Genomic DNA, 12,954 nt, shown 5'->3' with positions numbered 1-12,954 from the left:
ATGATAAGTTTGCTCAAGATTATTTATTTGGTTGTTACCAGAGAGCCTGCCGCCATTCTACGTCACTACGCACTGAATGAGTTGTGGCGTAAATAACAATGCCGGCGTATGTCCAAATAAAGTTTCTACAAAATGTTTTAAACTGGAAATTATTATTTTTTAAATAAATGTCATAGTTATGTTAGTAACAACCAAATAAATAATATAGAGCAAACTTCTCATGACAGTCGGGGGTTCCTTTTAAGACAGACTCAACAGCACCTCTGCTGGTGGCAGCTGAGTAGTGCACTCCACTTTACCTCCATTGCGTCAACCGTCGATTGAACGCTATCAACACATTTCCTGGCCATCAATTAACTGCGATTGAATTATTCTGCTCCCCCTTAATAAATAGCCTGGCATTTAGGCACATGAGCACAGTCAAACCATATGAAGCGGTTCCTGTCTGTTTTAATGAGTCTTCCCTGCGTGAACCGCTGTGCGAGGATCAGACCTCCCTAATGAGCTCATCGTTGTTTGCAAACATGGCAAGATGAAGGCTGGGGCGAAAGAACCGTTGTTTGTATTGTCTTCAAATACCTCAAAGAACTTTCAACAATGTTAAATCTGTTTTCTTATGCAAATGATTGGCTACAAAAATTCACCGTTTTTTGTTCACAGTGTACGCGTGAGATGATTTTTTTTTGGGGCTCTCCAAAAAAAAAAAAAGCGTGAGATGTTTTAAGTGAAAGTCTTAAAGCCTGTTAGGGGTTAGGCCTTGTCAGCCAACGATAGGTAGTCTCTTTGCAATACTGTGCTTGTGATATCTTATCTTAAGGTAGCTTAAGATACGTCTCCACTACAGATTTCATTTATTGGATTGTTTAGGACATGGCTTCTTTTTTTTTTTTTTTTTCTTGCAACAGCCGTGACTCCCAATCAAAGGTTTGGGATGCAATTTCCGTTACATCATGACTGAACCTTCACTTGTGTGCCTGCAGCTCCACAATCAAATATTCAATATGGTTGAAGCACTCATGCTAATATTGGCCCTGACCTGCTTGCCTCATCTTAAAATAAAAAAAAAAAAATAAAAAAAAGTGCCACTGATTTAATGTAAAAAGTGCTTCAGGTTACAGAACGGGAGGGTAAGGAGCATTCCTCCAAACTTCCATCCACTAAGTCCGATTAGTATTTCAGAGAGGCTTTGAGGAGGATTTATGAGTCGCGCGGATGTTTACGGTGAGGATGTGCCCGGCGTGACAGGGAGCTTCCGTCTGAAGAGTGACGATGCGGCGGCGACAGTGCACTCACCAGGCCTGAGACTTCCTCCTGGGAACGCTTTGTCTCGTCCACTTGGAGTGCGGAGTCAGGTGGTAAATGAGCTGGCGGCAGATCTTGTTGGTGGACTTGAGGGAGTCCGTCTCCTGCAGCAGTACAACGGACGTGTATTGAATAACAAGGGAGGAAATCTCAATCAACGATGCGTTCAGGAATGACTAAACGTTGGGATACTTGATGAAGGGGATTATATTATTATTACTAGACTTTGGTTTACACAAGAAAACACTGTACTCTGTAATGGGGGGCTATGTGCAACCAATTTACACATTCAGCAAAACACGACTAAGCACTTTTGTCCGGTTTAGGTAACTGGTGGGAGGGGGGCTATGGCAGGAGACCAGGACAACAAACTTAAAAAAAAATAAAAAATCAGCAGTCGGTGCTGGATTTCACTTTCCTTTCTTTTCTTTGGTCCTTCCTCGGGTCTCCTAACGGCCTCACAACTCTGGCTGGAAGTGTTCGGTTTAGGTGAACGGTATGGGATTTTTTTATAGGTTTTAGGTGAACTAATGAATACACACACGCACGCACGCATATACACATACAAAAAAAAAAAAAAGGAGAGCAATGATGATGACATGTCAAATCGGTAAACTTACCGAATGAACAATAATACTGAGCTCTCCAGAAGAAATAAAAAATAATTTTAGTTGAAACTTTTATGTAAACCACCAGCCCAAAGTTAGTCCACAAACCTGCTTTCCGGGTTAGGTTATGTGACGTTCCACATAAAGCAGATAATCTGATCAGATAGCAGATGTCTGTGGTTTGGGGGGGGGGGGGTGAAAAGTAATTAAATGGATACGGCAAAGGAGCCTGATTTGGTGTTGTAGTGCAGAAACAAGAAGTGACCGTAAGACACAGAAAAAACCTGAGAAAAAAAAACAAGAAGCGAAGTATTTGGTAGGCAAGTCAACACAATCATGGAAGAGGTGGAGCTTCCGCTTTGGGTCATCACAGTTATCTGTAGAAATGGGACGGGTAAAGCTTCATGAAGCATCAAGACTTTCCTTCAAACTGTGCCGAAACAGATTCGGAACTGAAAGCAAACAAGGGACATCGAATGAAAGAGTGAAATCAAAGCAAACCTAGCTCACTAAAGAGTGAAACATCCCCTCACGCTCATCTTTCAGCAATTAAAAGTCTAAATAAATATGATACAGATAAATATATTATGTCCAGAAGACTATTTCTCTTAATTTGAATAGATGAAATATGAAGACAAAAGTAAAAATCCTGCCACAGTTTGGCTTTAGCCCCTCATGCTAGCTAGCTAGCTCCCTAGCAGGTAAACAAGCACCCGGCGTGCTAGCTAGGGACCTAGCTAGCTAGCTAGCACCTGTGGCTAAAGCCAAACTGTAGCAGTGTTTTTACTTTCTTTACCTGGATAGGCCACCTCTGTTCATTTGACCATCTCTCATTATCCACTATTTTTGCTGCCAACGATGGTGATTCCCGTACGGTCATGCGAGAACTGGGGCGACGCGTCGTCCATCTGCGACAACTACTCATCGTTCCAAGAAATCCGCAAATATATACTGTACAAACTAGCCATTTCTCAATATTCGTTTTTGTCCATTTGATCTCATAAACATCCTGAGTCACGTACACCAAAAAAAAAACAAGAACACACGGAATACCCGGATGTTGTTCTTGTTAGCTAGCTTACACCAAGGATGCGTGAGTTGGACACTTGAAGGTTAGCAAAATACGCCAAGGTACTTTTCATGCTGCTATCGTGGAAATACGAGTACACTACAGTCTTGTCCATATGTATCTGAGTGTCTTGTCAGTTTGCTTGTATTTATTTCCCTAGTGTCTCGCTGAAGTCTTTTTTTAAAAAACAAGGTTGTGGCAAAGCATCTCTCAGATCCTACATATATAAATAAAAATGTTCCTCCTGGCAACATGAACAAGGCGGTCCTACTGCCACCTCCTCCTTCTTCCTCCATGTCCCTCGATCTTCTCCTTTTCCGTCTTTTCTTCCTTTGTGACTATAAATGGAGTAGGTAGCGCTGAGCTGGGCAAATCTAATTAATGGCACAACACAACAACAAGAAAGTCGTGTGGCAAAAAGAGAGAGAGTGAGGAAGGGTAAAGAAAGACGAGGCAATTTGCCTTAAGGCGATTAACCATTCCAGCTGCCACTTTGTTTCTTGGGTGACAAACAAACATGCCTCTCGCTTCAAAACAGTCAGCGCTGCCATTTTCAGCCACTTAGGTGACTGAACACGCAGCCACGCATACTGATTAATGATATATTCTTGCACCGTGTGAATATGTGATTTGGAACAATGGAACGGCGACCCATGCGGCATCAAAGCACACACGGTGTCATTTGTCAGTAGAACACTGGCCACAGGAAAAGAAACGGACAAATGAGACATGTTTGAGATCTCACTAATGTTTTGCTTGTTGAAATTTCCTCAACGTGTAACGGAATTGGTATGAATCATAGAGATATCATATTACAATGTGAATTTTGTGATATCGGGACTTAAAGAGATCCTGGTTACTTCTGTTACATGATGTAATTTGTGCTTTCTTTTATTTTTACAGCTGCCTTGCGTCATGCGCCGTAGCGTAATGGAAGGCTGGACACCAGTTGAAAAAAGTACGATTAGCGAAGCCTTCATTAACAAATGCCGCATGAGGGCATACAAAGACGCATTTGTTGTTCATGTTTAAATTTTTTTTTTTTTTAAAAAGCTGCCTCTTTGACTGCCAAAAACGTTAAATAACGTTTAGTAAAATCCTATGGAGGAGTGCCAAAGACGTTAAAAGACGTTTGTTTCAAAACAGAGGTGAAACTAACCATTTTCTATTGTGGATTACTGAAAAACGGAATAAGGTAGAAACAAACTTTTTTTTTCTGATGAAAGATGAGAGTCCAATCTTTTTTTGGTAGTATGTGTGTTTCCATAGTTCCAAACACATAATTTTCTATGGACCCTGAAAGATCAGTCAAAATGCTTAAAATCGGCTGGCACCCACAGCATCCCTTTTCTGAAAACATCTGGCAGTCAAAGAGTTAAAATAAACTTATTAATGTTAGGAGGCTGATACAGAAAATTTAACCTTTATTCATGCACCTTCATGTAGTTGAAGTGTTTCTGAACCTGAACACGTCATATGCGTGACGGTGATTGAATAAAGGTTACATTTTCATTTTGGATGAACTGTTCATTGTTGTTGTTTACATAATAATAATAATTGTAGTTACAGTAATAGTACATAAAATGTAACTTTTGAGTTATTATTTTGTTCAGTGCTTGGTTGATTTTTTAATAAAGAATATTATGATTAAGTTGGATCCGGATCACTTTATTCATTCCAAAAGGGAAATTGTTAACAGTGCCTTAACAGTTCAAACTCACTTCGCATTAAGAAGCAGTTTGGCAAATAGTGAATCATTTATCAAAAAAAAAATAGGCTTCAAGCTGTTTAATGCCACACCTAGATGAGGCTAACTAAGCATAAAACAGAGCTTCTTTTTTTTCAAATTGAAAACAACCATATAGCTAAATGCTAACATACTGTACAATGCAATACGCCATGCTAGCAGTTAGCTTGATAGCTGTGGTTTTTGAACCCCTTAAGCAACGGATACTTGAACACAGATGCACAATGGATTGGACTGCGGCTTTAAATGCTACACACGCTGTTTCTTTACAATCTATTTACGAGTTAGCCTGTTTTGATGAAGTGCAAAAAGGGTTCAAAACATGTCACTGCTGCATTACACTGGCCACGGCGACAGCAGCTGCCCATCTAAAATGAGCACGCAGCCTCTCCAAAGGCCAGTCACGTCCACGACTGTGTCATGTCTCGGGTCGCCAGGCAGCGACGAGAACGCATCTGCAAACCCCTAACTTTGCCTCCTTTTCCTTTGCCAACGTAAACAGGGATAAGATTAGAATTGATAGAATCACAGGTCATTATCCTCTTGGACTCAGTGAGTAAAAACGAGCTCCCGGCGAGTTAATCTTTAGGCAGCCCATCTTTTCTGAAACTGCCGATGCCAGATAACAGTAATGGCTGCCGGGTCTGTCCCGTGATTTACAGCCACTCAGCTTATTTCGAGTCCATAGTGTGGAGTTTCTTATTGGTATGCCAGTGGTGAGCTTGGGTGCCCACTTTGGATTTATCATGAGTCATAATGAATAAAAGACACAGTCAATTACAAATTACTTTTTAAATAGAGACATTTAGGAAAACTACTTTGGTTATGATTTTTTTTTTTAACTCACTTTTCAGTGTTTGTGTGTTGAAAGGAAAGCCAGTGCAGTGGTGCCTGATGTTAATAATTTCATGGCCAGGAGGGAGGTCTGCGCCGCTGGAGGAGTGGTTACAGCCCATGTCAAACTTTTTTTCTTTTTCTTTTTTTTTTTAAATGTGCACTAGTCCCACACTAGAATCTCAACACGGCTGAAGCACACACAAGTAGGCACTTGGAGACTGCCCTAAGAGTCCAACATGGCCCTGGTTGATCTCTTATACTCTCCTTCCACCTGCTGGCCGTTTTTATAATAACTACCATTTCTTTAATCGACCTGTTCAGGTCAGAGGCTGCATCAAAGCCTTCTGCTCTAGCATTAAAAAAAAAAACATTTGAAGAAACCCTGTATAAATACGTTTCAGGGACCATAGTAATATTTAAAATAGAACGTATTTATACGTTTTTTGGGAGCAAATTAGCGGGTTATTCTGAATCTTTCTGGAACCGGAATTTTGACCCCAACCCGAACATTGACAACATGTGAACGTCGTCTCTGTTTTAAAGTTTGGACTGGAACTGTAAGGCATTTGAGGCTCTCAACAACCAGCAATCCATTTGAAAGTGGAATTTTTGTAAGACTCACCCTCTTAGGACACTGCAGGTCTCGGGCCAGACTCAGCAGCAGCTCGTGTGAGATGGGGTCCACCAGATTGAGGAAAGCCGCGTTCTTGTACAAAATGTCATTGAGCGACGTTCCCTGGAGTCCCAAATCCTGGGAAGAGAGGAGTGTTCAAAAAAAATGGCTCATGGCAAAAGACTAATCTTAATCATGCTGATAAGGTAGCACGCTACGCATTCAATTTCCCCTGACACCAATCAATAGAGATCTGTGTTATCGACATGAATCTAGCCTCCTTTTAAAAGCTGACATACGTTGAAAGGGGGGAATGAAAGGATCTTTGATGGGAGCAGTTGCACTAGACTTGATTTGTAGCAATAAAAAAAGAATAATCTGATATCCTGACTCTTTATTGGCTGGGGTTGTGGTTTAAAAAAAAATTTTTTTTAAAGTAGCAACTTTTTGTCACACGTTCAAACCGCCTGTATGATCAGACAAAAGAATATTTTCAAAATGGAAAGCCATGACCGAAGAGATGTTGTCAATCATTCCCAGATTATTTACCCCCGGTTAGCAACAAAAGTTTAAAAAAAAATCGAACTGGGCATCGAACATCACTAGCATCCGACCTCATAAGAGTCAGAGCTAAATGCGCTAACAGCGATGCTAAAAGAAAGAATGAATTGCGTTAACATTACGGAGCAGGTAAGTTTATCACATGTTTCTGTTTTAACATTTCACGTTTAGCAAATCAATGCAATTCAATAAGTCATGCTAAAAACGTAGCAGTCGTGGCTAAAATCGGTTTGTTTACCATTCGCGTTTGTACAGCCCACGTCTTGCTTGACCCAGCTGGAAATCATGTGATCAGCAACTTTTTCTGATCACGTGATTTCCGGCTGACTAAGGCTGTAATTTCAAAATGTTCTTAATTTTTAAGTTTAAAATAATTGATACATTTACTTGACTTATTATTGACAATAATATCAATAATAATAATAATAATAATATATATATTTTAAATCTCTTTTTTTTTTTAAACAATTTAAAACCCGTGGGTAGTATTTTATTTTGAAATGGCTTGGTCAGAACCAACAAAAAGCCAAAAAAAAAAGGTCACAATAACGCCTAAGTGTTAAAATACAATCACACAGTCAAGTGACTCGGACTTGGGTGCAAAAAAAAAAAAAGAAGTGATTAGGACAGCCCCAAGTAATTATACGTATTTGTACTCCATTACTGCTTAAATCAAGCAAGACCATAAGAATGTAAAGCGAAACTATGCAAAAGCAGAACACGTCTCTGGGGACTGAAAATATTTGCATCTGCTCTTTAACTCTAACTTCTGATCAATTATGTTTAAAAACGGTATAACTCAAAAAGATTCAACACCAGCTTGGCAAATAGTGTAATAATGTACACTGTAGTACAGACTGGGCGGGGGGTCGAGGTTATGTAATGCTCAGCGCTCTGACAGAGCGAACCCTTTGAGGGGCACGTAGAGGAGGAAAACTCCCATCAGCATTTTCTCCTCCTCCGGCTTCTGACTTGATTTATTACACTGGACCTCGGTGGGAGTCCCCGATGCCGGGCCGTCCTCCAGGCCAGCTCGCCTTCCAATACGCATTGTTTAATGTGGAGGTTAAGTCTATTGTGTTGCCACGCGGCTACATCTCACGCAGATCTAATTCCAAGGATTCATCTGGCCGATTCCCAATTGGAAAAGCATCACATCTTTTCCATTTGTCCGCATGTCTGGTTTGCTAATGGACTCAGATCTGATTGAGAAAAACGTCCCTTTGAAATGCTGGGCATGTCATTTGATATCAAATGCGTTTCCTCATCCCACTCGTGCGCTTCATGAGAATCCAATTAGATACGTGGCCAAGTGCGACCCGATCCAGGCCGGCGTTTACGTTGCATTGGGGAGGAAATAAACGCGTGTTGTTCGATTGCCGCATTTCGCATTGAAGTGCAGCAGTAAATGTTATTTAATTGCATCGTCGTCATGTGATTAAATGAACGATTAAGGGGCCACCGCACATCTGGTCATGCGCCAGGGAATTTCAAACAAAAGTGTCTGCGAATGTGAGTGAAAGTTTGTTTTTGTTTTTATTGTACATTCAGAACAGATATAAAATTTGTGATTAATCGTGAGTTAACTAATGAAGCCATGTGATTAATTACAATAAAAAAAATAATCGCCTGACGCCCCTAATTAAAACATTTATTTTTTTTAAATAAGAGGCATCAGAGGATTAAAATTTGTATTTCCAATTAATCTCATGACTTCAATAGTTGACTCAAATTTTATATCTGTTATAAATGTACAATAATTTTGTCTAGGTTTTTATAAAAAATGAAATGAAAAAAATGTTAAACTAAGAGAAATAGTTCACATGAATTTTTGACGTCTATAGTCGTCAATGGCAATGAATGAGTTAATTATGATTAGAAATTTTAATCGCCTGACGCCCCGAATTTTTAATAATCTTTAAGTCGCGGCAGGCGATTAAAATTTTCAATTGTAATTAATCGCATGGCTTCAATAGTTAACTCATGATTAATCACATATTTTATATCTGTATTTAAAAAAAAAAAAAAGAAATCTAGGTTTTCATACTCTTGTTAACAAAAGTGGAAAAAAATGTTAAACTAATAGAAATAGTTCAAATGAATTTTTGACGTCTATAGCCGTCAATGGCAGTGAATGAGTTAATATCTCTTTTTCCGATAAAGGATTTAATGGGCCAATTTTTTTCATCTTAGTTTTCCTGAAATTACTGTTGACATGAATCGAAAAGTATTTTCTTACATTTATGAAAGACCTGATTTAATGAACTTCCTTCCTCCATCCCTGGCCTCAGCGACATTGATAGCAGCCGATTCTTGGCTTCACTAATACACATCTCAAAACCCCCAAAACTAATTACGTCAATAACCCCGAGGGCACACGTTGCAACGGAGATGTTATTTGTTCTTCCCTGTAATGGCTCGCCCCAATGCGAAAGAGACGTGTTCCATCATCTCAAGGCGATTATCTGCAAATCCTTCCGCCTCTCCAGAGGAAAACGCCGCGCAACAATAACCGTTTGTTTCTTTTTTCAAATCATGAAGCATTATTGAACACTTAACTCTCGCTTGCAATGTCACATGAGAGACGGAGAACGGTGGCTTGGGCTCATTCGGACAGGAGGCTGTAAACTGTGAGCTTTTCAAAGGAACGAATAAAGTTGCTCGAGCTATAGGGTCCAGGTTGTAACGTAGAACTTTAGGGCTGGGTATCGATTCAAATTTCCAGTTCGATTCGATTTCGATTTATTTTTTTCCCCCAGATTTGATTCAATTTACTTCAGTGGGTGACTATTATTACAATTTGAGAATGAGTTGCTTACAGTAGTTGTGAAAGTCTTCTTTTTTTGTCTTCAAGACAGTATTATACTGCACCTTGGTGGCCAAATCACACATAAGAAAGATTCTCAGTGAATTAATTATCGCATAGTATATGTTGTATAAAATACACTGTTATAGAGTGCTATTTTCCTTATCAAAAAACACCCAAAAAAAAGTTTTTTTGGGAGGGCTATAACAGATTAATGCCATTTCCATTCCTTTCAATTGGAAACATAATTTGAGATACAACTGACTGGAATTACAAGTATGGTCGCACAATATACTAAATTCATATCAGAGCCCAAAACACTTTAATATTATTTGAAACTCAACACACAATATTACCCTTAAAAATAAAAATCATACAGATTTTTTATTTTTATATTTTTTTAACACCAGAAGTCCATTCCGACTCTTTAGCTCCTCCCTGGCATATTTACAGTGTTTATGCATCAGTCCAACATTCGTCTGTTGACACCAATTACTACTTTCCTATTAACCAGGACTTTGGCGCCACCGTGTGGCATTTCAGGGTGCGTTCTACCCTCATACAAGTGTAAAAAAAAAAATAATGGAGGCGGGGGGGGAGCCGACAATGAAAGGGGTCCTTCTCATCTTGTGTGACTCACTACATAAATGGCGCTTAATGTGCACGGGCGCACGCGTCGGTCAGAAAGTCATCCAGGAAGTTTAGCGTGAGTCACATCCTTTAAGCTTCATGCAAATATCACCTTAAAGACATCTGTTCATCCCACGCCCGCTTGCAATTCCGCTTTAAAGCTTTCACGCCGGCATTGTTTCTCGCGTTCACTGTACGGTGGGTGTGTGCCACATCAGCTGCAGATGGGCCGGAAGTTACTTTCAGGTTGTTGTTTTTTTTTTTTTCTCCCCCCTCCGCCTAACACCGGGGGAGTTCTCTTGATCAGAAGTGCTCCCGTCAGAGCATCCCGACTGTTCCCCGCCTTTGATCAGTGCAAAGCTACCAAGAGGAAGTGGAAAGCTCAAGCTGAGCTCTAAAAACGGCGCTCACTCTCGCCTCTCTAGTTCGGGTAAATCCCCCGCACCCAACCCCGTGGAAAGCGCGGATTAAAAGCGAGGGAAGAGTTACACAATCGTGCGGATATCTGACGAGAGTCGCAGTATGTCAAATTAGAGGCGGCCGCGAAGATGACACAAAAGAGGCCGAGGGGAGCAAAGTTTTATTTCATGACACGCAGTGTTTAATATTATTGCCTGACTGATACTGATTATGATATTTGACAGAATAAAATTCCAATAAACGATGTAATCATCTATTAACTCATTCACTGCCATTGACGGCTATAGACGTCAAAAATTAATTGTAACTATTTCTATTAGGTTAACTTTTTTTTCCCACTTTTGTTAACAAGAGTATGAAAACCTAGGAAAAAAATGTATTGTACATTTAGAACAGATTTAAAAAAAAATTGTGATTAATCGTGAGTTAACTGGTGAAGTCATGCGATTAATTATGATTGCAAATTTTAATAACCTGACGCCCATCATTTTTAATCATCTTTTCTTTTCTTCTTTAAATATTTTCTTTTTAAAAAAGAAAAAAAGATTATTAAAAATTAGGGGGCGTCAGGCGATTAAAATGTGTAATTATAATTAATCGCATGACTTCACTAGTTAATTTAAAAAAATTTTTTTTTAAAGAAAATATTAAAAAAAAAGAAAAGATTATTAAAATTTAGGGACGTCAGGCGATTAAAATTTGTAATTGTAATTAATCGCATGACTTCACTAGTTAATTTAAAAAAAATTTTTTTTAAAGAAAATATTAAAAAAAAGAAAAGATTATTAAAATTTAGGGACGTCAGGCGATTAAAATTTTGAATTGTAATTAATCGCATGACTTCTCTCGTTAATTTAAAAAAAAAGAAAATAAAAAGAAAATATTAAAAAAAGAAAAGATTATTAAAATTTAGGGACGTCAGGCGATTAAAATTTGTAATTGTAATTAATCGCATGACTTCACTAGTTAATTTAAAAAAAATTTTTTTTAAAGAAAATATTAAAAAAAAGAAAATATTATTAAAATTTAGGGACGTCAGGCGATTAAAATTTGTAATTGTAATTAATCGCATGACTTCACTAGTTAATTTAAAAAAAAAAATTAAAAAGAAAATATTAAAAAAAGAAAAGATTATTAAAATTTAGGGGCATCAGGCGATTAAAATTTGTAATTGTAATTAATCGCATGTCTTCACTAGTTAATTAAAAAAAAATTAAAAAGAAAATATTTAAAAAAAAAAAAGATTATTAAAATTTAGGGACGTCAGGCGATTAACATTTTGAATTGTAATTAATCGCGTGACTTCTCTAGTTTTTTTAAAAGAAAAGATTAAAAAAACAAAAATATATTTAAAAAATTAGGGGCGTCAGGCGATTAAAAGGTTTAATTGTAATTAATTGGATGACTTCACTGGTTAACTCACGATTATTCACAAATCTTATATCTCTAGAATATATTACACACCATGACAATGAGGCACTCTAAAGCAGCCACACCAGCGCCAAGTGTCTGTCAACACACTGGCTGTTACGGGTGTGAATTGCCTAGTACCTGGTGATTCGATCCGTATCCATTACATAGGTTACAATTCGATTAATCACGATACTAATCTATAAGTCGATTATTGCAATTTTTTTTTTTTTACTCAAATTTAGACGCGACACTGGATAATTCTCGCGAGACGTCAGCGTTACTCTGGCTCTACTGTGATCTGCTGCCAACTAGTGGGCGATACAAGAATTGCGCATTGTCATATCGCGATATATCACCAAATCGATCAGACTTGTGTTTTTTTTTTTTCCCAGACTTCTTTTTTCCCATCCTCACTCCTCCACCTTTCTAAGACATGCGCACACTCGCAGCTGACAACGAGGCTCTCTAAAGCGGTCACGTGCAGTGAAATATCTAAAGGGAAGATGCATTTTTGGGGCGGTGGCATAACTTGCTAGTTAAATGGACATCACCGCAGACCCCCCCCCCCCCATTTTTTTTTAATTTAAATTTAAATTTTAAATTCACAATGTTGTCACAACTTGCTAAATCATGGCTGGGCAAGTCATGGTATTTACGTAATACACAAATGTTCACATGCTCATAAACAACCATACTTATTTATGGCCCTTCGAGGGAAAAACAAGAGCATGAAATTCAAGTATGGGCCAATCTTGAACATTAATTCAATGCTCCTCATTTGCATTTTTTTCATTTTTAGAAAAATATGCCAGACCATTATGTGAACACCAGACACGATGACATTTGAAGTAACGCAAAAATACATTTATCATTTGATGTCGTCTAGTTTACTTTTAAAGGCTTACTTGATGACCCTGCGTTCTTTCCGCTCTTTGGATATGAATAAAC

At 38.4% G+C, this 12,954-nt stretch overlaps 2 protein-coding genes across 2 annotated transcripts in view; one reads left to right on the top strand and one right to left on the bottom strand.

Moving 5' to 3' along the window:
• LOC144063686 (leucine-rich repeat-containing protein 75B-like) overlaps positions 1 to 7,033 on the bottom strand; it is a 27,198-nt gene extending 20,165 nt beyond the window's left edge. The window contains exons 1-3 of the mRNA XM_077585460.1: positions 6,976 to 7,033; positions 6,186 to 6,314; positions 1,294 to 1,406 (exon numbers count right to left, since the gene is read on the bottom strand). Coding sequence (XP_077441586.1) covers positions 1,294 to 1,406; positions 6,186 to 6,314; positions 6,976 to 6,978 — 245 coding nt within the window. The 5' untranslated portion in view covers positions 6,979 to 7,033. The remainder of the gene's footprint in view (positions 1 to 1,293; positions 1,407 to 6,185; positions 6,315 to 6,975) is intronic.
• Positions 6,810 to 12,954, top strand: part of LOC144063685 (glutathione hydrolase 1 proenzyme-like) — a 22,611-nt gene continuing 16,466 nt past the window's right edge. The window contains exon 1 of the mRNA XM_077585456.1: positions 6,810 to 6,866. The gene's annotated coding sequence lies outside the window, so the exon portion shown is untranslated. The remainder of the gene's footprint in view (positions 6,867 to 12,954) is intronic.

Source organism: Vanacampus margaritifer, chromosome 14 (genome assembly GCF_051991255.1).
Source record: "Vanacampus margaritifer isolate UIUO_Vmar chromosome 14, RoL_Vmar_1.0, whole genome shotgun sequence".
Lineage (NCBI taxonomy): Eukaryota > Metazoa > Chordata > Actinopteri > Syngnathiformes > Syngnathidae > Vanacampus > Vanacampus margaritifer.
The sequence above is the reverse complement of the archived record's forward strand: the minus strand, read 5'-3'. Positions and strand labels throughout refer to the sequence as shown.